At 42.6% G+C, this 25,945-nt stretch overlaps 1 protein-coding gene and 1 long non-coding RNA gene across 2 annotated transcripts; one reads left to right on the plus strand and one right to left on the minus strand.

Moving 5' to 3' along the window:
* Window positions 1-14,546: 14,546 nt before the first annotated feature.
* LOC119733090 (P2X purinoceptor 7-like) lies at window positions 14,547-16,059 on the minus strand. The gene is made up of 3 exons (XM_038206670.1): window positions 15,797-16,059; window positions 15,093-15,329; window positions 14,547-14,775 (listed from the first exon to the last, which is right to left on the minus strand). The coding sequence occupies exons 1-3, from the start codon at window positions 16,057-16,059 to the stop codon at window positions 14,607-14,609; spliced, it is 669 nt and encodes a 222-aa protein (XP_038062598.1). The 3' UTR covers window positions 14,547-14,606.
* Window positions 16,060-23,601: 7,542 nt separating this feature from the next.
* On the plus strand, window positions 23,602-25,726 carry LOC119733226. Its single transcript, XR_005271717.1, has 4 exons — window positions 23,602-23,652; window positions 24,177-24,372; window positions 24,622-24,774; window positions 25,222-25,726. It is a non-coding gene; the product is annotated as an uncharacterized LOC119733226 (long non-coding RNA).
* Window positions 25,727-25,945: the final 219 nt, after the last annotated feature.

The raw sequence follows: 25,945 nt of genomic DNA on the forward strand, positions 1-25,945 counted from the left end.
AACTCCCGCCCACATTTGACATCTGATATCCGATGAAGAGCAGCCCCTCGCTGAGCCAGAACTCCTGTGAACTCTGAGCGTCTGGGAACTTGGAATTATGTGAACTGTTGAATACATGGCCATTCAATTGCCTAGTTTCATTACCCTGTGATAATTTACATGTACAGTCATTGCTGCATTGAGTATGTTTTCTTGCATTTGTTATGTTAAAATGCTTGAGTATAAACATTTGTATTGCGACATTTGCAGATGTATTTTCAGTAATTTGATATGTTGCAAATAGATTGGTATATGTTCATGTACACATGCAGATGATAAAATGTTCACAGGCATGTTGGAGAGTTTAATCCATTTGTTGGAAGTTTAATATTGAAAGGTAGTTTGAGATTTTGCGACTGCAATTCCTTATACATGTACATGTATGCTAAATGTAGTGTGTTTGACTAAGGTGGCCTATAGAGGACCTTGTATATTGTTGCTTGTTCTCTTGAGATTTTACATGCACTACGTGTAAGTCAGCTTGTACCGTTATCATGTCGTCAAAGGACAAAACAGAGAAGACTGAACCAGGTTCTCCAAGTACGCCAATACCCTTTTCAATTTCAACACCGACTACTTCCTACGGAGATCAAGAAATTGGTTCTGCAGCCACTTTAGAGTCGACTATTGGAGACCATCAGCTGATGAAGAGGAAACAAGGGCACATTCACGAGACCGACACTAGATCCGAACTATCCGTTCGAACCAAGTCATCACGTCGAACATGTTCTTCCCAATTGTCCATGGTTTCCACAAAGGCTGCCCTTGTAGCCGAAGCAGCTGCTTTAAAGACGCGGCTTCAGTACGCCGATGCTGAAAATGCAAAGAAGGCTGAACTAGAAATGAAGCATGCTGAGCTTGAAAAGCTACGCACCATGCGAGACCTCCAGGTAACTGAAGCCAAACTGGACGCTATTTGTAGGGTGCAGCATGAAGAAAATGCTCATCCCAGCATCAGCGAAATGGTGGAACCAGAAGATAAAGACGTGATGATGGAGAATTATCTTGGATCATTTCAGACATCAAATCACAACTCTGATGACTGCGTAGTCTCCGAAGGACTAACGACAACAGGGACACACATCATCCCAACTGCGACAACAGGGACACATGTCGTCCCAACTGCGACCCTGGGCATGCAAATTGCCCCAACTGCGACAACAGGGCACATGTAGCCCATCCTGCGACCCCAGGTATCCAACTAGTCCCAACTGCGACTACAGAACCACATAATGCCGAACAGTCGTCAACAGCACACATACTTGGCATGACAACATGCCTGGTAGATCAGCTCAGCCTGAATCGGTTGCCCCCTCCAGAGCCTGGACTTTTCTCTGGGGACCCGCTCAAATTTCCGAGTTGGAAAAGTAGTTTTGAAACACTGATCAAGCGCCGAGGAATACCTCCATCAGAACGCCTTCACTACCTCAAGAAATATTTGGCAGGGTCTGCGAAGGATGTTGTCGAAGGCTTCTTCCTGTTGTCAGAGGATGATGCCTACCTCAAAGCGAATGAACTTCTCCAACAGAGATTTGGTTACCCCTTCATTGTGGCGAGCGCCTTCCGGGATAAGTTGGATTCCTGGACCAAGATTAACTCCAGAGATGGTACAGGCCTTCGACGTTTTGCGGACTTCTTGCGACAGTGTGAAGCTGCGATGCAAACCATCCAAAAGCTTGAACATTCTCGATGATGAAAGGGAGAACAGGAAATTGCTCACTAAGATACCGGAGTGGCTGGTTGCACGGTGGTCCCGAAAAGCAGCAGAATCGAAGGAAACCAAGAAGAGATTCCCCCCTTTTAGTGAATTTGTGAGCTTCATAACAAGAGAGGCCAACATCGCCTGTGACCCAGTCACATCACTCCAGTCCGTGAAAGCAATTGACAAGCCTGACGAATCAAAGAGCTCCAAGACAAAGCCGAGGAAAGGAAAGGGTTTTTGAGAAGAGAAGTTCATTCTCTACAGACGTGACCAAGGCAGTCGGGAGAGAGTGTCCAGACCACAGTCATGTTTCCTGTGCAACTAAGAAAATCATCACTTAAGTGAATGCAAGATATTCCTTTCCAAGTCATTGACAGAGAGGAAAGACTTTGTGATGAAAATGGACTGTGCTTCGGCTGCCTATGTCGAGGCCACAGATCTAAGGAGTGCTGCTACAGGAAGACGTGCAGTACCTGTGCCAATAAACATCCCACTGCACTCCCTGTCGATGTCAAAAAGCAAGATAAACAAGATGCACAGACGAAACCAGAGCACCCACCAGTGGTGTCAACTAGCTCACATACAAGAATAAGCCAGCTCAATAAAACATCAGAAGGCAGCAAAGCATCCATGATCGTTCCAGTATGGATATCCCATCGAGACAGCCCTGAAAGGGAACGCTTAATCTACGCTCTGCTTGACGCACAATCGGACACAACCTTCATTCTGGACAGCACATGTAAATCTATCGGAGCTGAAGGACCTAAGGTACAGCTGTTGTTGTCCACCATGTATTCCAAGAACCAGCGAGTTGACTCTAAAAAGACCGATGGCCTACAAATTCGTGGACATGACAGTGAAGTTGGAATAAGTCTCCCTGCGACATTCACAAGAGATGTCATGCCGGCAAATCGCTCCCATATCCCTACTACCATAATGGCTGACAATTGGCCACATCTGCAGATGATGGCGAACGAATTGATGCCATTGTCAGACTGTGAAATTTGGTTGCTGATCGGCTACAATTGCGCCCGGGCACTTGCGCCTCGGGAAGTGATACCCCCTACCGATGATGAGCCCTTTGCTCAGAGAACAGACCTAGGATGGGGTATCGTCGGCATCGTGAACCCTGATTCAGATGACTGTGACAACAGCATGGACCCCATCGGCGTAAGCCACAGAGTCCTCTCATGCGACGCCCCATATGATGATTCTTACGAGTTGGCAGTACAGAGTCATTCTCTGATCTCCTTCAAAACTCGAGTCAAGGAAGTCATTAGCCCTCTGGACATAACAGAGATGATGAGCCTGGATTTTTCAGAGCGACCTTCAGAGGACAAACCCTTTTCACATGATGACAAAGAATCCATCAGCGGCCAGACGGCTACTATGAAATGCCTCTACCCTTTCGAGAGAGCAGCCCAGACCTCCCAAACAACAAGTCACTGGCTCTACATTGCTTGAACTATCTCAAGTGCCGATTCGGGAAGAATCCAAGGTTCTATGATGACTACAACTCCTTTGTAGGTGATATCATACAGAAAGGCCATGCAGAACGAGTACCAGTTGGAGATTGCAGCAGTAACAAGGCCGGGTGTGGTACATTCCCCACCACGGCATCTATCATCCGAAAAAACCAGGAAAGATCCGCGTGGTCTTCGACTGCAGCGCAACATTCAAAGGAGTGTCTTTGAACGGCCATCTTCTGCAGGGCCCAGATATGATCAACAACCTTGTTGGCATACTGTGCAGATTCCGGCAAAATCCCATTGCCTTCATGTGTGATGTGGAGCAAATGTTCCACCAGTTTAAGATAAACTGCGAACACCCCGAATATCTGAGATTCCTTTGGTGGGAAGGTGGAGACTTCAATACTGATCCTTTGGAGTACAGAATGTGTGTACACTTGTTTGGGGCCGTATCGTCCCCGGGATGTGCCAACTTTGTCCTGAAGTCCATTGCAGAGGACTACAGTGCGGAGAGCGAGTGCGGAGAGCAGGCAGCCCAATTCGTCCAACGAGACTTCTTTGTAGATGATGGGTTGAAGTCTGTCTGCTGTTCTAGCGAAGCCATCAGTCTTATCAACCAAACCAAAGATCTGTGTTCACGAGGTGGGCTCTACCTTTACAAATTCGTGTCCAACTCCCAGGATGTGATGGAGTGTATCGAGCCAAAAGAGCGAGCAAAGGGCATCCAAGACCTCGATCTAACTCACGATACTCTCCCGGTTGAAAGAGCTTTAGGTGTCCAGTGGTGCGTAGAGTCTGACTGTTTCAATTTCCGCATCACTCTTCAAGATAAGCCCTTGACGAGACGAGGCATCCTGTCGACAATCGGATCTATCTATGATTCACTAGGCTTTGTTGCACCTGTGCTGCTGACGGGAAGAAGAATCCTACAAGATCTATGTAGAAATCAAGTCGACTGGGATTCACCACTAGATGATAAGATTAGGTCACGCTGGGAGTGCTGGAGAGGAAGTCTCCCTCGCCTCGAAGAGCTGATGATACCCCGATGCTACCAGCCAGACTCCTTTAGAAATGTGGTGTCTAGAGAACTCCATCACTTCTCAGATGCCAGTACTGTTGCCTACGCACAGTGTACCTACCTTAGGCAGACTGATGATCAAAACAGAGTCCACTGTTCACTTGTGATAGGAAAGAGTCGATTAACCCCCTTGAAACTGACTACAATACAAGGTTCGGGCTCACGGCAGCAGTGGTGTCTGTCAGAGTGGGTTCCCTCCTTGCCAGAGAGCTGGACATTGACCCAAGACACTTCTACTGGACTGATAGCAACATGGTGCTGGGCTACATCAACAACGAGACCCGAAGATTCCATGTCTTTGTGGCAAAGAGAGCTCAGCAAATAAGGAATCATTCAGACCCCAGCCAATGGAGACATGTTGCTTCCGAAGAAAATCCAGCAGACGAAGGTTCAAGAGGCATCACACCCTCGGAGCTTGCAACTTCCAAGTGACTCAAGGGACCATCATTCCTGTGGGAAGAAAATCTCCCCATGGAACAAAACCCAGGCTACCAACTCATGGAAGGCGATCCAAAAGTTAAGGCTGTACAAGTCATGGCGACACAGTCAACACTACCTGCGATAGATCTGAAACGCTTTTCAGACTGGAGCCAAGCTAAGCGAGTCATTGCTACCTGCATAGACTTCAAGAAAAGGCTTCAAAATCGCCATGAGAGGATATCTCCAGAGGTAACCCAGAATGATTGCCAACAGATGGCAGCCATCCCCAACATAGAACGTCTCACCATCCAAGACATTCAAAATGCTGAGATCCAGATACTCAAACTCACACAGAAGGAAGCATTTCCTCGAGAATTGCATGCACTTTACGATCTCGAAGTAAATGGCGGTGACATTGATAGACACACGGCGAGGAAACGGAATCGTACCCTGAGGAAGACTAGCTCTCTCTTCAGACTTGATCCCTTTATAGATGAGGATGGCGTTATGAGAGTTGGTGGGCGCATCCAGAAAGCAGAAACATCGTTTGGCTTCAAGAATCCCGCAATTCTTCCTCGTAAACACTGCGTCACAGAGATGATAGTCCGTTACTTTCATCAGCAAGTCACCCACCAAGGTCGAGGCATGACAACACAAGCTGTAAGATCTAATGGCTTCTGGATAATCGGCTGCAGTTCAGCTGTGGCCAGTCTGATTCATCGATGCGTAAAGTGTCGCAGACTGTATAGTAAACCTGGAGAGCAGAAAATGGCCAATCTCCCCGAAGATAGACTCCAGCCTGCACCGCCTTTCACTTACTGTGGCGTTGATTACTTTGGGCCATGGACCGTAAAGGAAGGTAGAAGGGAAGTGAAACGGTATGGGGTGTTATTCACCTGCATAGCATCAAGGGCAATCCATATCGAAGTGGCAAACTCCCTCACCACGGATGCTTTTATCAATGCTCTGCGTTGCTTCACCGCAGTGCGCGGGTCAGTAAGACTACTTAGATCAGATCAAGGCACCAACTTCGTCAGTGCAGAGTCAGAACCACAGCGCACACGCCTCAAGTCCCGGCGTCCCTTTGCCACACAAGCCCAGGAACTGCTCCACACAACACCAGCGGACACCTCCAAGGCTTCCTGGGTGAAGGCGAGATGGATGTACCAGTGGAAGGCAGCAGAACCATCCAGGCTTCACCACTTCATCGAGGATCCAGCAGAAGTTCCGGGCCAGCACCTTCCCCGTAAGGAGTGGACAACACTCAATCGCCTGAGGACAGGTGTGGGACGCTTTGGGGCTGCAATGCAGAAGTGGGGTCTGACAGACAGTGCCCAATGTGAATGTGGTGACCCATCACAGACTGTGGAACATGTGATGACCAGCTGTCCCGTATACCGGCCACCAAATGGTGATCGTGGCTTAATTGACTTAGACAATGACACACTGGACTGGCTTGCTGCAAGGGAGCTGAAGGTCTAAGGACATACGACAGAAGAAGAAGAACTGAAGAGAGCTCTGGAAGAAATTAAACAGACCAAAGTTCAACACTTCCTTGAAGTAAAGGGATGTGACTACCTTACAAAGATGAATGCTCCTTCAGCAAGTCACGCAGGAGGCTTTTGGGAGAGACAAATAAGATCAGTGAGGAGAGTGCTCAATGCCCTTGTGGATCAGCATGGGACGCAACTCGATGACGAATCATTGAGGACTCTTATGTGTGAGTGTGCAGCAATCGTCAATGGTCGACCCTTGTCAGTTGACAACCTAAATGACCCTAAATCGCCAGAACCACTCACTCCCAACCATTTGCTACCTTGAAGTACAGCGTCATCCTCCCACCACTAGGTACATTTCAGCGTGTTGATAATTAGGAAACGTTGGAGAAGGGTCCAACACCTGGTTAACGAGTTTTGGGCTCGATGGAAGAAAGAGTATCTACATACCCTTCAAGTGCGTCAGAAATGGACCAAGGAAAAACAGGAAGTGAAAGTGGGAGACGTCGTCATAATGATGGATGATAACCTACCACGTAACCAATGGCAGCTCGGCTGAGTGACAGAAGTCTTTCCGAGCACCGACGGGCACGTTCGAAGAGCAAAGCTCGCTATAGCTGACTCTACCTTGGATGCCAAAGGCAAGAAGACCCGTCCATCCAGATATCTCGAACATTCAGAAGCTCGTTGTCCTTCTGGAAAGCCAGTAGCAGGAAACCGCAATCCCCACCGGTGAACTTTGATTACCCTTTATTTGTGGTATATGTAATCTCAGTAACCCATTATACTGTTCTTTAGATCCTGTTTAGTTATTGAGACCTATAAGGTGTTGGCACCGGTTAGTGCCCGTTTGATTTAAACCTGCTTAAAGGGTTCTTGCTGATTGTATTCTAATTGTTGACTGTGTTGCCATTTTGATGTTAAAATTAGATTGCTAATTTTGGGGAGCCATGTAAATGTATCCTGATGAATACACTTTTTGGAATAGCACCCTCTGTTGAGGTACAGTGTACCGCATAGCAACAAAAAACGCAATGGACGACCTCATGCATGGTAGTTAAATCTTTTCGACACTGACTTGATTGAATCTGAAATCTGCGATGATACTTATCAATAATCACAATAGGATGCAAGGAGGTAATTTTCTGATGATTATATTGTCTTATGCAAGAAGTAATGTCTTTGAATTGGATATGATTTTATGATAATTTTGCGACTGAACTCTTAGTAATTCGCAACATGATAGAGATGATTACTTTTGTGTGCTCTAACCCAGTCCCGCTTTCTGATAATGTTAATCACACTTAAACATGTAATCAATGTACACTCTCGACATAATTTTGATTGTACTTTGTGATTTACTCTGGTTTATTCACAGTTTTCACGGAGCCAACAAATACATGTAGAACCTGATGAGGCTTTTGTCGAAACCCTTGCATTTCTATGACCTGCGACCTATGACCCACACCTGTGCGATTCCCCAGCTGTAGCACTAGAATTGAGGAGCTATACCACCTGAAGTGCTGCCGCTACAAGGTAGTTGTGGTTTTTATGATAATTTATCAATTTAGGCAGGCCTATCGAATTACCACTGATTATACCCTCAGCCGGACCCGTAAACATGGCATCAGTAACACTAACTACACCGTGTTTCAGCATTACGTATTCGTCGAAAGCGACATGCGGCATGTCATTTCGCCAGTATTCTAAGTACTTGCAAAGCTTTCTGGAAATTAACGCAACCATAGGGTCTTGCATTAACAAGATATTTGAGGGGAAAAAAAAACAACCTCAAAACAACAACAAAAGTACAAGCAAATCTCTGGATTTTGTGAGGTCAAACACCGTCACACGGTACACTGGTACTCAGCATGCACGCGCGTAATGGTAGGAGCCGTACAATCTTGTGTGTTTCTACGAAACTCTGGAGCATGGCTATGTATATATAGTCGCGTTGACGGGTCTCTAACCCTGATCATGCCTATGCCATGGGTAAATAACCAGAATGCTGGTCATCAACCTGTTCCCAGGTCAATTCGCTCCTGGCCCCTTGCAAACAAGCCCCATGAGGGAAAATCTGTATGTAAAGGTTCTTTTGATCACAATTTTTTTCCAACATATTCAGGCTTTATTTTGGAGGGACAATTTTGCATTAAATTTTGGTATTTTTTAGATTTTATTTAAAGTGGGACTCTAATAACCAGGAAAAAAGTGTTTAGCATGCTGTTATATTAAATTTAATTCTCATTTTAAAATGTGCATATGAAATTAACTTCCTGGGTTTCTTTAAACAAGAGAAAAAAGGGATCAAAAAGAGCTTTAGAACTACGCGCGACTAGCTAAAAACAATGAAAAGGTGCTGACGTCATAATCATATGCAATGACCCCGATGACGTGTAGTTTGGGAGTCGCTGCTCGGTCAGCTGTTTTTAAGTGTACGGACGTGGCATGTATGGCCATGGCAACGCAACGCTTTTCAATGCGCTCTGTTTACATTATACTTGCCGCTTGGTTTCGTTCAAGTCATCAAAGTCATCGTGTATTTTTGGTCATTTTAGCCACATTTTCAAGCATTTTGTGCAATGCCACAATCCTGTGTGGTTGGTGGTTGCACCAGAAATACGAAGAAAAATCCTGGCTTTTGTTTCTTGTCGTTTCCAAAAGCTGAAAGTACGCGAAAAAGTTGGATCCGATTTGTAAACAACACACGGTCCGACTTCGTCTTGACCGACTGGTCCAAGGTGTGCTTTGCACATTTCGCCGATGATTGTGTCGATGAGTCTTACAAATTAAAAAAAAGTCTCGGCGTGTCAGCCAATTTCAAGTTAGTTGAGGGAGCCGTACCCACCGTCAAGGCCCCTTCTATTGACCCTTCAAACGCATGCCCGACGCCGGGCACGAGCGAGAGAGAAAGTGAGCCGGAGCTGCTTGGCAAGCGCCGACGGTCGGGCGGAGCATTCCAGAAGAGGGAAAAGGCCAGGGTAAGTTGGTTCTCGGCAAACACCACTACGTTCTTGCCATTATTAAACTTAAATAGCGAGGCGTCTCAATTACGAATAGCATGGATTTTGTACAGTTATGGCTAAAAGAAATTAACTTAAATCCTAATTTTTGTAGTTCTCAATTTGTCTTCTTCTTTTTTGAATGACCGATGAAAATAAAAATAAAAACAATGGCCTGCAAACAAGTTGATTAAACTGATTTTAGTTCCAAACAGAAATGTGTGTTTCTGGCAATTTTCACTGGCTAAGAAGAAGGGAGACTAGGCTTATATTGTGTAAGGATTTTTGTACATACTATTTTGGTAAAACCGTTTTGTTGCAACCTGATGCCACTTTAGCGGTTGTGTACAAAGTCTGTGGAGAGTCGAGAATTTGTTTTAAGTGTTTTCCAACAATTTGGAAATGTTTCTCAGTCCCAGATTCATGTCTTATCATCATTTTTACAATGACTGACATTCATTGAGATGATATATGAAGAAAAAAAAGTGGCGTCAGGTTGCAGCATTCTTTCCACGGTGAGCATTGCATTTCATCTTCGATAGGTTCCCCTCTTCCAATGTATTTATCACAAACAAAAATGCAAAATACAGTACTTATAAAAACTTACTCCCTACCCCTTTTTTCCATCCGAATTCCGGTTGATAGCTCCATGATCAGAGCGCCATTGGCATTAATAAAAAATTCTTTTGATATTTGTTGCCTCATTCAATCTTCATGGCATGCACATGCAAATATAAATGCAACTGTTATGAATTGTTTTCCAGATTATTCAGGGTGTACAGGAACAATATGAGCTGGCAGCGTCCACCTCAGATCAGGAGGGTTCAGCAGAAGCATTACCCACGGTAAAAAAAATAAGATACTCATCACAAGTGATAAATAAATAATCACCTTTTTATTCTGTGAAATTGTCGAAGACAAGATAAACACCAAACTCGTAACAAATCAAATAAAGGCTGATCAAAATATAAAAAAACATTCCTTTTTTTTTTCAATATACAACCCATAACAGGATCAACCAATTCCACAATACGCAACCAGCGGAACCCAGACAGAACGGAGACTAGTCATCGAGCATGTTTGCAAAATAGACATATATCCCAGCACCGTAAAGCAGCACTTTGTACGCTCCAAACGATGCCAGACTAACCCCAAGAAATTTTCGGTGAGGAGTAAAGGTAAGCATGTTGTCTGGGTTTTTTTTCTGTGTGGGAAAAAGTAATTAAATGGGCAAACGGGAGCCAAAATATTTTTTTTAAAAGAATTTATACATTAACACACATTTTCTGGGATTTAGGCATACAAACACGTCACCGGGGCCATTCAAAACGCGTCCAGTGCCAACTGGTGAAAGCGCCAAGGCTTCAGTTACTGAGTGCTGCACCCCCTCGGTCACTCCAAGATGTCACATATGACGAAGTAGAGGAGAGTGACAGCACAGACAGTGACTCCTCTAGTTCAAGCGACAGCTACAAACCTTCCAGTGCCACGTCATCAGACTCCGACTTCGATACCAGGTTGGTTTACAGAAATATCAAAACCCACCGTTTCTTAAAGTTAGCAATCTCGGCATACTCGTACATCATTTCAGTACTGACTCTGTTTATTAAAACAAACACAAACATGTAGAATGTTTGCAAAGACAGACACATTTTATGTACTGTAGTATATTAATCCACTCTTATAGTGAAGGATAATGTACGTGCATTCAGTGAATACTTTTTAAAAGACAGTAAAATCCCTGCCATATTTTATTAAGTTTGTTTTTTGGAATGCAACAAATTTCCAGAGGAATGAATTGTAAGTGCTTTTATTTTTGGTACAGCACCGATGAAGAGGTAGAGGACAACTGCGGTGCATTACAGGCAAAGAAGTGGCTTGTTTTCCAAAGCAGTCTGTTAGAGCTGTTTTCTACTTGTCCAAAATGTGCCGGGCCAAGTAGAAAGACGTGTTCTCGTCCTCATGGTGGTACGATGGTGCAGGTGATACAGTCCTGCAAGACCCGATCATGTGGCCATACCCGACGTTGGCGCAGTCAGCCCATGGTCGGTAATACTCCTGCAGGCAACATCCTAATATCGTCGGCCATATTGATGTCAGGAGCATGCATTCGCAAATTCTTGCAGGCCCTAACATCGATAAATGTTGGCATGATTTCCTATGCCACATTTTTCATCCATCAACGAAGGTTAGCTGAAACGTTTTGCTTTTAATCTAAACACGCTGTTAGTAACTTGAATGATCTTGATCTCCTAGTGATCATTTAAAAGGCATTTTTTTTTTTTTTGGTTTTTTTGGGTTTTTTGGGGGGGGGGGTTCAGACTCTGTTAAGTAACTTTTTTTGTGATTTTACATATTTTTCAGATTCCTTCAACCTGCCGTTGTTCACATTTGGAATGAACACCAGAATTCCCTAATACCTACCAATACCACCGCAACAGCCAATAAAGGTGTTTTCCTTGGCATGGACATGAGGGCTGACTCCATGGGCCATTCTGCCAAGTTTGGCTTCTACAGTGTGATGGATCTTTCTCAAGGAAAAATCCTCCACATTGAACTTGTCCAGGTAGAGTAGACTTTTATGTGTGAAATTTATTTTTGCATTTACATACAGTTAGTTGATTTCTTTCAAATTACAATATGCGATCATAGTGGTTGATGAGCGAATGTGTGGTTGACTCTTTTTGAATGTGTGTGTTCCATGATGCTTTAGCAATTTGTTTTTAATTTCAGAAAAATGAAACAAGCAGCAAGTCTAACTTGATGGAGAAGGAGGGACTGATACGAGCAAAACAATGGCTGGATCTGAAGAAAGTGAAAGTTGAGACAATTGTGACCGACAGACACCGGCAAATAACCAAATACATCAGAGAGGAGCTAAGCCCACAAGGGATTAAGCATAACTTTGACATCTGGCACGTTGCAAAAGGTGCTAGCTTAAAGCCATGAATGTTATTCTCCCCCTCCCCCTGAATCAAATGTTTCTATTGATGTGCATTCAAGGAATAACTACAAATAAAGGCAATTAGAAAGAGTTGCAAATCATATTTAGTTCACTTCCAGGATAGATTTTGGACTTTTGATTTTGGACAATGACATGCAAGAAGTGCTCCAACCTTATGATAAATGATTCAATTCACGTGTGCATGGTTTAGCATGAACATAATTCCACATGACCTGCAGCGTATATGTATCCGCGCATACTCTTAATGCTGTGTGATCTGAACATTGTTACTATTGTTTTCCCCATTCATTGTTATTGTTTTCATAGTGAATAATGCTCGTTTTGTTTAAGGTCTGATGAAAAAACTGATGTCAGCAGCTCGATCCTCTGGCTGTGAGGTTATCAGGGAGTGGATTCCCGGGATAGTGAACAATCTGTATTGGGTTGCTTCATCCACTCCTGACGGCGATGCTGGTCTTATGCTTGCCAAGTTCGACAGCATTAATAATCACATTTTGGGTATCCATGTACACGAGAACCCCCTCTTTCCAAAGTGTGCCCACAGCATTTTGGAGGGAAGAAAGTGGCTGCAAAGAGGTAAATGTTCTTTTTCTTCTTTCATTGTATTAATGTCCGTCACCCAATTTCCTGCAATTTCATTCTAATCAGAGCCTCACAAATGGAAAGGAATTTTTTTTTTTATTATAAGTAACATGCACATTGAGCATATAAGTTTAACTTCTCATCATCATGGAAACTAAATGTTTCCAAAAAAGTGTGGAACTTTATTCATACCTGGAATTGCATGCTACAGTAATCCATGTAGGGTCCAAGCCAGCAGTCAAAATTGAGGAAATCCTTGTAAACCGCTGGATCAGGAAAGATGTGAAAATGTTGTCGCCATCTATGCAGACATCGTCGGTGGAGGCCTTTCACTCAGTCATTAACCAGTTCGCCCCCAAGATGTTTGCCTACTCATATGAAGGCATGCTATGCAGGTAATTTACTTATGCTTTTCTTTCAACCTATCCATAGGATAATTATTGGTATCATTGGTTTTTCCTTACACATGCACTTGCCTCCACCTTGACTGTGGCTCTTGATATTTTGTTCTATAGAATATATCTTGCAGCATTGTACTTCAACGAAAATGCAAACAGGAGTCAGGCAACTGGAAGAGATGGTAAACCTGCCTTTGTCATCGAATATCCCAGAGCAAAGCAAGACACTGGAGGATATAGTGTGAGGAAGATCAAGGTTGCTTGCACACACGGTAAGTCATTACATGACCCATGTTTTGTCCAGAACAATGTAAATGTGCAGCTGACTCATATTAAACAGGAGTTTCTTTTTGTTATTACCAAAGCAAGGCTCTTTGCAAATATTAACACTTCCTATAAATCTTTCATGAAGTGTCGTACATGTATATGCACATTAAACTGCCAATTTAACCATATTACAAACAGGATTCCCATTGTGTTAATCAGTCGAAACCATTTAATATTGCATGTAGATGAATGTCACTATTTCGCTTTCACACCAGATTTCAGCAAGCGCATCATTGAGCGAGTGCTTACCCTGTGTGAGTCTGGGGAAGACACACGAGGGAACTACCAGAGGCTCACTGCCAATCCTGGACACCTGACCAAAAATGCGAAGCGACCAGACAAAGAAACTGCTGTGGAGACCTTCGTTTCGCGGTTTGGAAAATCGGTTCTCCCTGTGGGTAGACATGATGGGTGTGAAGACCTGGTTGTACCCGACCGAGTGGAAGAGACGAACAAAAAAAAAGAAAAAGAACAAGAACAAGAACAAGCAGAAGAAGCAGCAGAAGAAGAGCAAAAAGAAGGAGAAAGCAGACAAAAGACCGCCTGAAGAAATGGATGACGGAGAATGCTCAAACAAGAAAAAAAATAAAAAATAAATGTACATGTACATGTATATGTACTGCATACGTACTTCAAATTCGAATGAGACATTTTCTTTGAAGTACATGTACTGGGAAATCAACTGTTTTCATGATTTATAGTTGACCATGTATATAACATCGATTATTAGCAACCTAAGGCCCCAGATCATATTCAGGGTTTTCAATTCTTATCATTGGTGCTGAAAACCATTATATTTAATACCTGTATATTGACCTTGGTAATCGAGAACTGAGGACTCTTTCCGAATGAGACAGGTGATTTTTTTTAAAATTAGTACTTGTATAAATTATTAATGTGTCTCTCATATTTTGAAACGGAAACAATTTTGGAATAGTATTCCGTAAATTTCTTTGGATTCTCTTATATTATGTGAATGTCATTCATTGTTGTATAAAAAAAGGAACAAAAACTTTTGGATCACTCAAAAAATGTCAATAAGCAATATTGCAGTGAAAGCATTTTTTTTATTTGGATTCAAGAGCAATGATCAATACAATTTTAATCATGATTGTACAACATGTACTTCTATTCATCTAAATCTGGGTATTTAAAACCTTTGTAGTTCCCGTCTGGTGCAGGGTAAGCAGCTCGTGTCTTGTTCATTATACATGAAGGCAAAGGTACACGGTTTTGCCTTCCCAGGAACCCCCAGCACCATCTGACGACCTGACGATAGGACACGTGTCGGTATTTGCTGTATTAAAATATATGTATATTGAAAAAAGTTAGTGTGAATATATAGCTAATGTATATATATATACATGTATGCTTCTTTGAGTAAAAGTTATTGGCATTGCAATACTAATAAACAGGGATGGTCTTGTACTGATTGTTTCAGTTTACAAGTGCAACATGTACATGGATTTCCTTTTGAATGATACGTGAACATGTACTTCAACAAAAAACTTCCTTCCAATATGAAAAAAAAACATGATACATTTTGTTACTTTTTATGAAGTTTATTCTTTTTTATTACAAAAAGTCATGTACAATATACATGTATACCGGTACCTTGCCCTGTCACCCTCCACAGCACGTGCACCGTATTGCTGTCTGTACTGATAGTACGCAGTCTCTAGTGTTCCTGGATTCAAGCAGGTGGCCTCGTACCATGGATGGTCCTTAAAACAACTCAGAGTGTCCGGATCAACTCCTGTGTGTTCAATTTTTTGCTGGATGGCCGGAGCCTCCTTGCAGCACAGACAATTCTCCACCGACTCCATAATTGTACAGTTTCCACAAGAACACCTTTGGTTAAAAAAAGGAGATACAAATGTATCTTGTATTTGTGGCGTGAAGTTGAGGAAAAAAAAGAAAGTGGCGTAAAAATTTGTCATGATGGTTGGATTTCCCTTGAATAATGCCAGAAATACCTACATGTAGGCCTAAGTGAACATATTAATTCAAAAAATGACTCATTTTAATAATCAACATGCTGGTCCTTTTGTCCTAAATCAACATACACTGACATAACAGGATAACTACATCATAAACAGTTCCAATAGAATTAGAAACTTTCATGGATTTATATGGGGTACGACTAAGTGTAAACCAGAAATTTTCATAAATTGTAAGTGGTACGGGTGTGAATAAAAACTCAAGATAATGCTCACAATTTCGTTTTGTGAAACAAGTTGGACCGTTGGAAGAAGAGTATGGAAATAAAGGTGTTGGCAATTAAAATACTCATGATCAAAATAATAACAGGCTAGTACCAATCCGTATTCTGAAGACGAACTCGCCGATCATCGTCTGCCTGCGTCCCATCTTGCCCGTCAGCTTCGCCGTCATTTGCACCCCGCTCCTGGAGCGGCTCGAACCGGTACGGTTGAGCTCCACGAACGACGATTTCATCGTCGTTAGATTGGACATAATCACTGTCACTATCATCGCTAGATGAACTGCTTTCCGTGAAATTTCCTTCTGAATCGATGCTAAAATTTTCCCAAGAGCTATTATCGCTGTCGCTTTCTGCCATGCCATTTTCTCGCGTGTTTGTCGGACTAAACAACGTACATGTACATGTACGTTATGCACACAAACGTACGTACACAGCGCGTGCGATGATGTGCGTTCAGGAACCCGACATAGTCAGCCGGTCGAGGTCGATCGTCTCCCAAACATGACGTCACGCACAGACACTGCGTGTGAAGGCCGTGACCTGTGTTTTCGAGTTTCGCGATAGGAAGAGCTTTTCAGAAATTGCATTTTTTTGTCGATTTTACAAAAAAATTCATTGTAGTTAAGTGTTGAAGTATTAGTATGGATAAATAACAATCAAAATCAGTAAAAAGTAGGGATCGAAAAGATTCATTTGAGTTCCGCTTTAATCAACCGTTCCCCATTGTGCCAATCATGTTGTCCAGCTACACGTTACATTATTGTACAGTGCAGGTCACATCGTATTTTCTTAGAAATATTTTGCTCGTTAGTCAGTGGCTGGGATCCCTTCTTTTATATTAACTTAAATGCCTATGTTAGGCAATTGTCGACTCAATTCTTACTGGACTATTACTTTAACACGAATAACACCAACTTTTTGTCATGTCTTTCATCTAATGTCATTTTATTTCAACTTTGCACAGTGTTTCTTGGGTGTTCACTCAAAACTTTAATATTGTTAGTTGTATTACAGGTCCACCATGGGACGGAGAAAAACTGATGGCACAAATCCATCATTAAAAGGTGTGTTGGGGAAAATACATGTTTATCTTCAAATGTTTTTTTTTGTAATCAGTCACTCAGCATGTTTTCAAAATGTACTGCCATTTTTTCAGATCTTGTTAGTATGCCAAGCATTAAGGCCCAAATGCCCGCAAAAAATTACAAAATAGCGACCCTGCCTGCTTCCTTTTTACACAGCTGCATTCCTGTTTTCTTCCCTTTTCCTCTTTTTTCCCCTCTCTTTTTTTTTCACCACAAAAGTCCATAAAAAATGGAAAGGAAGAGAAGAACTGCCTTTTAGTCGATGTATGAAACATATTAAATCTTTTGGTGGACTGAAATGTTGGCAGAAGCCATCTTGAAAAAGGGGGCCATCTTGGAAATACAGCCTGGTAGGATCTATAAATGGAAGTGCCCGCCTTCTCATGGTTTTTTTTTTTCCAAATGAGAACATGCATACATACGTGTACATAAAGTGATCGCAAGAGAAGGCTCATCTGGATTAAGGTACACATGTATGATAAAATTGTCCCGAATGCATAGTTTCCATTTAAACAGAAAGCATATGAGAGTTAGCCACCACCAACATCACTGTTTTTACCCACAAGTAGCATTGGCAGCATGGTCACTTCGCAGTCAAAATGGCACACTTTGTGTAGGTGATGTGTATATGTAAAATTCCCTGCCATAATGCTTTCGCCCCACCAACGCTGCTACCCTGTATTCATTACCCCTCTCCTGTCAAAATAAGGTATTATTAACCATATAAAAACATTTTCACAGCGTTAAAACATCAGTCAGAAATATCAAGAAATTTGGTCAGGGAGACCAAGCATTGGTTAAAAGTGGTAAAGGTTCTGGATGAAAACAAAAAGGCTTTGATAATTGTGTTCACCGTCTTTGTATTTTACTGTTTCCAATATGTGTTGATTATGTTTGTATTATTTTATATTTTCAGTTTTGTAACAGTGTTCCTTTTGTGATCAAGATTATTCTTGTTAGACTGAACGTTGCATATTTCCTGACTGCCTAAAAATGAAATTTTGTCTTGCTGGAAAAATAAACTGTTCCGTTTATTCTGAATCTCCTTTTACAATTAAGCAATTGTGAGTTGCTATTTTTAAATTAAAATGTGGTTAATTTTTGGTTTCCCAAGTCATGACATTGTTCCCGAATAAGCCCTTCACCTTCATGTGCAAAATGATAGAATTCTGTTCAAACAGGTAAAGTCAAATAGCTAACACTTCTTTAACTAGATGATTTAGGCCAAAAAAAAGTCTCCGGTTTCTGGTATGGAGCTTGCCCAAAAAGTGGTGCGGCGACGCGGCTTTTTTTTTTTTACCTGTTTTTTTTTGCTTCAAATGTCGGCTGATGACTGCAAATGGTGCCCGACTAAACTTAGTGCAAATATTATGGGAGACCAGAGAGGCCACATAAAGCTTATTCTCGATCATAACCCCATCTAAAAACACGTTAAAATTGTGCAGCAGCAGAATTCCAGTCAAACCAGTGAGTTTGGCGGTTTTGAGACATCATCTTTCATTGAAAAAAAAAACCACCTTTTCATTTTGCCGACGCGCATGGCTACGGCGACGCGCGCGCATACCAGAAACCGGAGACTTTTTGTTTTGGCCTTATACTAATTTGTTTCACAATATGGTTGGCCATTTTACTTCTTATAGCAGGTTTTATTTGAATTTTTGCATTTCATTTCAGTAAGGCGAGCCCTCAAATTAGATTCCCTCCCCAGACCGTTCGGGGTTGAGCCCGCCCAGTATGTTGAAGGGATTGGGACCTTGCATGGAACCGATTGGCCTGGATTAACTCCACGAGGCTTCTGCATCATGGCTCTGGCTCATCACAAAGGAACCAATTATCGACGCGCTTATCCTTTAGTAGCCAACAATGACTGTGCGCTTCAATTGATGTTGCCTATTGTGGAAACCCTGAGTCACCAGTTTGGACCGATTGGGGCGTCACGCTTCAGTAACCGGGTGTCTTCTGGCTTCGTACCGATTGGGGTGAAAGAAATAAGCATACCGGACCCGGTACCCGAACGGTCTGTTATCTGATGGCTCGCCTAAATACTAATTGTTTACATGATGATGAAATTGAACGAGTTCTGACTATATGTATTTCACAATTCTAAAACTGTTATTTTCTCCTATTAATGTTGTTTATTTGTCGTTAGTTTTTTAACCTATTATTTTATCAGGGAATTGGTTTAAGTTGGACTGTATGATCTTTTCCACAACCCCTGATACTGTAAGAAATTGTAATAATAGTCACAATAATAGAAATAACCATCTTTTTCTTTTGGTTCCTGTTCAGAATCGCTGCAGCAAAAACATCCTCATCTGCTTGGCAAGTTTTTGGAAGATGTTGCTTCGGCCAAACATTCGTTTCACCCCCCATCGATGATATTTCAGTGCCGCCTCAACCAGCAGGTCAGTCAGATGGCTCCACAGCATGCACAGTCAATGACACCCCATGCAGCCTCAACCAGCAGGTCAGTCAGATGGCTCCACAACGTGCACAGTCAATAACACCCCCATGCAGCCTCAACCAGCAGGTCAGTCAGATGGCTCCACAGCATGCACAGTCAATGACACCCCATGCAGCCTCAACCAGCAGGTCAGTCAGATGGCTCCACAACGTGCACAGTCAATAACACCCCCATGCAGCCTCAACCAGCAGGTCAGTCAGATGGCTCCACAACGTGCACAGTCAATAACACCCCCATGCAGCCTCAACCAGCAGGTCAGTCAGATGGCTCCACAACGTGCACAGTCAATGACACCCCCATGCAGCCTCAACCAGCAGGACAGTCAGATGGCTCCACAACGTTCACAGTCAATGACAACCCCATGCAGCCTCAACCAGCAGGTCAGTCAGATGGCTCCACAACGTGCACAGTCAATAACACCCCCATGCAGCCTCAACCAGCAGGTCAGTCAGATGGCTCCACAACGTGCACAGTCAATGACACCCCCATGCAGCCTCAACCAGCGGGTCAGTCAGATGGCTCCACAACGTTCACAGTCAATGACAACCCCATGCAGCCTCAACCAGCAGGTCAGTCAGATGGCTCCACAGCGTGCACAGTCAATGACACCCCCATGCAGCCTCAACCAGCAGGTCAGTCAGATGGCTCCACAACGTTCATAGTCAATGACACCCCCATGCAGCCTCAACCAGCAGGTCAGTCAGATGGCTCCACAGAATGCACAGTCAATGACACCCCCATGCAGCCTCGACCAACAGGTCAGTCAGATGGCTCCACAACGTTCACAGTCAATGAAACTCCCATGCAGCCTCAACCAGCAGGTCAGTCAGATGACTCCACAACGTGCACAGTCAATGACATCCCATGCAGCCTCAACCAGCAGGTCAGTCAGATGACTCCACAACGTGCACAGTCAATGACACCCCCATGCAGCCTCAGCCAACAGGTCAGTCAGCCAGATGGCCCGACAGGTGTCTTGATGGATTATCTGTTTAATGCAGTAGATGACTTTCAATCCCGCAAGCATACCAACTCATCAAGGTCTTCATGTGTCCGACTCTGATGCAGAAGAAACTGATTTAGATATGTCCATTGAGTTTCCGCTGCGACTTCAGAATATGGTTGTATTTCTAGATGATCAGCATCCTGTTGAGCTACCGGCAAGTCCACCGGAATTTCAGGATTCATCAAGTGATTCACAAGATACATGTAGTGATTTAACCTATGTCCCTATGGATTCAGATTTCAGTTCTTGTGAAGAGGACTCGCCTGCTGGTTCCCCTAAGAAACGACTCATTGAAGAAGAGCTTGGCGCAATTGATCACACACAACAAGATGATCTTAACAATGTTGAGCCCACCTTATCGTGACAATGAGTCAGATGATGCTGATAAAGATGATCTGCGTCCAGATGAGAAACAATGCGACAAAAATATTGGCCAGATCTATATCAGAAAGATAGCAAAGTCAAGCACAACCAAATTGGGGAAGAGAAATAAGGACACGAGGGTCTACAACACAAAGCATGCCTGCTTGTTTTGCTCGAAATTAGTGACCAATTTATCTCGCAGCATTTGCTTGCTGTCCATCGCACCAAACAGGAAGTCAGACAGATATCCAAGACAGCATTTGAGGAAAGCGACAGCCCGCAATTAGGAAAGAAAAAGAGAGAAAAAGAAAGAAGCAACTAGATTTGCTGCGAAACAAGGGCGATCATATTCACAACTTGCGAGTACTTCGCCAGAGGAAGAGTGAAATTATCTTGGCAAGAAGACAAAAGAGTTGTTTTGATGTGTCTCTGTATGGGCCATGCCCACGATGTAGTGAGTGGGGACTGTTGTCTGTACTTGTTCGGCACCAATCAACATGTACTGTCAATGATGAAGACTATGCAAGAATGACGAAGGGAGAAATAATACTCCAGTCAAAGGTTCTGTCGGGGGCTGTTGGCAGCATAGCAAGCAAGGCTGTAGTGAATGAGGTTTTTGGCATAATGAAGGATGACCAAATTGGGGTTGAAGCGAAGAGTGATCCTCCCATCATTGCCTTAGGCAATGAATGGATGGTCCGCAATCTTGGAAACCGCATAATGCGCAAATACTACGCATCTAATGTCATGCGCCTGGCTAGCCGTTTGAAGATTCAGTTGGACAAACTGGCTACGCCAACAGATGGTCCAGGTCTTGCCAACTACCTGACACCCAAGTACTTCGACGATGTTTTAAAAGCATCATATGTGGTGGCAAAGCAGGGTGAAGGTGATGAAGAAGATATGGAATCACCGTCTAATCTGGTGAAGTTGTCTTACCACATCAAGAGGCTGACCAACATCAAATTAGCTGAGGCTTTGGCCAGTGGAAAAACCCAAGCTCGAACAGACAGCAAGGACTTCTTGAGGCTCATGACCCTGCGGTTTACCACCAAGGTAGCCACAGTAGTTTGGAGGAACGGAAGTATGGAGTGAGGAAACCGCTACCACTGCCAAGCGACGTGCGAGCACTATCTGACTTCATTGCGCAGGAGCTTCAAACCGTAGATGAGAAGGACCACTCATATGCCAACTACAGCAAAACAGTGAGGCTTGTCCAAACCAAACTAATATCCTACAACCGGAGGAGATGTGGGGAAATACAAGCCATGCGGTGAGTATAAATTCCTCCAAGTTATGTAATTAATGCTTGTTCACCAGTTTTTGTTTAAGTTAGAAAGTGTTTTGTTTGATATTGTTTGGATTTTGCTGAGCCCAATTTGGCAGGGCTAATAAGAAATTATGTTCATCAAAGTATTTCAGTGTCAGTAAAATTAAACCGAAAACCAATGCTGATTTTATGCGAGTTTGGCTTAACATAATTCTGTGCTCGTGAAACATTTGCTCTGAGTAGCTCTGTAACCATATATTGTACTGTGAATGCAATCAGTTGACTATTTCTGAGGCATGTAGTTCTGATATTCCAATGTATAGATTGTCCAGTTATACCCAGCGGACCACCAACATAAGCGATGTGGAAGCCGAGTTAATGTCCCTGACAAAGACCGAACAGAATCTAGCGGAATCACAAGATGTGGTGGCAATTCGTGGGAAGGTTTGTGAACATGTATTTACCATAGAGTTATATTAAATTACCAGACCACTAACTCCTCATCCCTATGTGCAGAGATAATTTGAACCCCTTCTGAACGCAGACGGTTTAGTTTTATGTGCGTGTAAACATAATGCAATCAGATGGATGGAATTTTGCAGGTGAACTCTAAATGTAAAGCGCATACGCAAAAACGTAATGGTTAAAAACCGTACGGCAAAATCAAATTGAACAGCGGATACGCGCAAGCGTTTGCATTTTTTGCGCAGAGCAAAATGAACGCTCATTGTTTGATTGTTTCATTATACATTTTTTGGGGACGTACCAATGACGCAGCTGTATAGAATAATAATACAGATATACAAATAGCCGTACAAAAACTGCACAAATTTGTGAGTTTTCCATAGGTTTGTGCCCGAACATGAATGCACCCAGCAGGCATCACACTGTACATAAGTCAAAGCTATAGCTCTATTGTTTGACTTGTTACTGTCATATATGTATTTAGCCCCAAGTTGCCAAATTAACTTGCAACAGCAGAAATGTTTTTTTTTTCTGCATTCTTACAAAAGTGTTCCAGAGCTTGTCGAATTCAATGTAAAATGTCTTTGTCGCACAGGGTTTGTGTAGGTTTGGTGTTTTGGCTTGTACAGTGTATCTGACGTGCCCTTTGTGGTTGCACTTCTTTGCTCTACAGACTCTGTGGAAATGGGGGAAACTCAAGCATTTTAATAGTTTGCATGCATAGTGTTACTATTACAAACAGCTTCTTAAGTTGATGTAATTGCCACATACTCCATTCTTTCTTTTAGACCGGCAGGCAAGTTCCAGTTATTATTCCAGTTGTAGTGAAACCTGCCTTACAGTTCATAACAAGAGCTGATGTCAGACAACATTCTGGAGTACAACCAACAAATCCGTACATCTTTGCGAGTTATGGTATGTTGTGTTTTACAAACACTCTTAAAATAAAGGACTTCAAATGATCAAAGAAAGCTTCACTGAACCAGTATTTGATGAAGACCACCAACATAGGGCTGTTTTGCTCAGTCTGGTTTGGTAACCTAGGGCTCTCGGATTCAAATCGCAGTTCAGTCACGTTTTCTTTGCTCATTTGAAATTGAAACAGGACAGTTCCGTGTGTTGATGAGTGACAAACACGAGCAGACTTTTAGCTTTGATTTGACACCAAAATTGTTGTGATTAGATCATTTCACCCTCCCCCATCAGGTGCTGGTGTTATTCGTGGGTATGATGCTGTTGTCTCCAACAGTTAATAAGGTCATTCAACATGCGTAAATACATGGCCACCATGACACAGGTAATGTAAATATTAGTTGCATCTATCCCTCTCGCCTTTATTTCTCTGTTCGTGAGCCTGCCCCACTCTTGACCTCCGTCGGAACTTCCTCCATAACCTAGATCACCCTTTTAAAACGAATGATAAACGCTCTGAGATTGTGTTAACTTACCCTGTTGTATTCAATCATCTAGGAAATTTATTGATGATCTCATGCCAAGATTCTGCAGCTTTGGCATGAGGTGATGTTAATGGATCATATTCAATGCAGATGAAAGTAAACGAATGTTGCCTGTGCATAGCAGCTGATAGACAATCTTGATAGAATGTTGCTGAATACCATCGACTAAAGTCAAAATAACTAGCACCGGGCAAATAGTTTCAAATAGTTGTACATTTTAAAAGTGAAGTTGCACTTGGTTGAACTGTCTTGGCAAGTGTTTATTCTACATGCCAAGCACAGCAGCTCAGCATTGTGTCATGACATCTCTTCATTAGTATACAAGTGGGTTAATACAGTAACCTGCTTTATTTTTAATTCACAGTCCTTTGACATGAATCCTCAAGAGATGGAATGGGTGTGCGACCATTAAGGTCACTCTCTTGACATTCACAGGCAGCACTACCGCGCTATGTCGAGCGTGTTGGAGCGCGTCCAAGTTGCTAAGCTTCTTTTGATCCAAGATAAAAACTTGGTCAGGAGGTACCACGGGAGACGGTTGGACGAGATTCAGCTAGAAGGTAAATTGGAATTAGAACATATCTTCAACTTTTAAAAACAGGCCTAATGCAGTTAGTACAAGACTAAGCTTCTTCTTTTTTCCCCCCTTTTGATAATATTGTCCTCCAATTCTTGTTACCTGCATGGCTTGATTTGTGGTCAAACTGAGTGTACCTTTTTTACTGACAGAAAATGAGCCTGTAATGTGCATTGTGTATGCAGCACTCGGCGGTAAAAAAGTGCTTGGTTTTGGTTTTTTCTTTTTTTAGAGCTTGTGTATGACTCTGAAGAGGCTTAAGGAGATGCAACTGACCCTTCTCCTAGTGGGGACAATCCACCGCCTATTCAGGAAGACGAGGAGGAACCTACATGCTCCATGCCAATTGAAGACTTCATCCCTGACTTTGAAGACGAACTAGTCGGTAAGAATTAAACTGACAGTTTTACATCTCATATTAGTTTACCCTTGCATGCAAGGGAACTATTGATGAGGTAGAAAATGTGTACCATGTATACAAATGACATACCTGACAAACATACTTCTGTGTAACATAGGAATGAACACAAATACAAATACTGAACAAATGTTGTGAAATTAGGTTGACAAAGCAATCCTTGACTTGTCAGATTTTTCACAGTTTGATGGCAAATATGAAAATTCTAGTTTCACCAGCCAGGTACAGTGCATTGTATTGTTTAAAACTAATCTTTTGGGGGAGTCTGGTGTGTGAATTGGAACCTTAGTATGTATGGATCAAGTTCATTTGAAGTTAAATGCGGTTTATTGTATCATGTAATGGCTGGGATCATGTGGATTTGCCCAAAATAGATATGTAATATTGCTTTTGGTTGTTCCTTGTGTTTTTTAGACACAAAACAGAAACAAAAACAAGCTGGGAAAAAACGTCCAGTCATCAACAGACACAATTGGACACAGCAAGAGATCAGGGAGGTCCGGGAGGTATTTCAAGAATATTTCGCACGCGACAAGACCCCAGGGCAAGCAGCAGTACTGAAGGGGATGGCCAAGAGCAAAAAATTGGGGGGGAATCTAGATGCTGCCGGCCAACAAAATTAAAAAGAAGGTGTCGTGGCTGCGATTGCACTCTTCTGGCTAACCACCAGCCGGAAAAGTGCACAGTATGGTTTCCGGCAACTAAACTTGACAGCTGGCCAGTCTCAGTTTTAGTTTGTGGATACCCGCGGGCAACTAGCCATTTTTTTAATTTAATTTCGCGCCTTGTCCTTGTTAATTGCCTCATGATTTATCGGGCGATTCCAACCGAAGTGAGTCAAGATTCCAAGTTTTGAAATTGCAAATCCAAAGACAAATTCAATTGTTTATTCTCAGATATCTCTTTGTAATACAAACAGGAAAAACAATTCTTAAATTACTGTTCAAGGAAAAATACTCCACTTTCTATGAACATGTCAATCATTCATTTCATTTTGGGAAAACTGTCATTTTGAAAAAAACACTGAGCTCAACATGTTAAATAATTTTTCATGTTAAACGACAGTTTGGCAAAATAGCACAGTGTCACATCCATAAAATATGGAAACATTCTTTTGTTTTTCGAAACAGCTGTGTGG

The sequence above is a fragment of the Patiria miniata genome, unplaced genomic scaffold (genome assembly GCF_015706575.1).
Source record: "Patiria miniata isolate m_02_andy unplaced genomic scaffold, ASM1570657v1 HiC_scaffold_25, whole genome shotgun sequence".
In the NCBI taxonomy this organism is placed as follows: Eukaryota; Metazoa; Echinodermata; class Asteroidea; order Valvatida; family Asterinidae; genus Patiria; species Patiria miniata.

Excerpts from the sequence above, each read along its gene's own strand:
- LOC119733090 (XM_038206670.1), bottom strand. The coding sequence starts at position 16,059 with ATGGCAGAAAGCGACAGCGATAATAGCTCTTGGGAAAATTTTAGCATC. Across the intron at positions 15,330-15,796 it reads CGTCTTCAGAATACGGATTG|GTGTTCTTGTGGAAACTGTA; the intron begins GTACTAGCCTGT and ends TTTTAACCAAAG. Across the intron at positions 14,776-15,092 it reads GTGGAGGGTGACAGGGCAAG|CAAATACCGACACGTGTCCT; the intron begins GTACCGGTATAC and ends ATTTTAATACAG.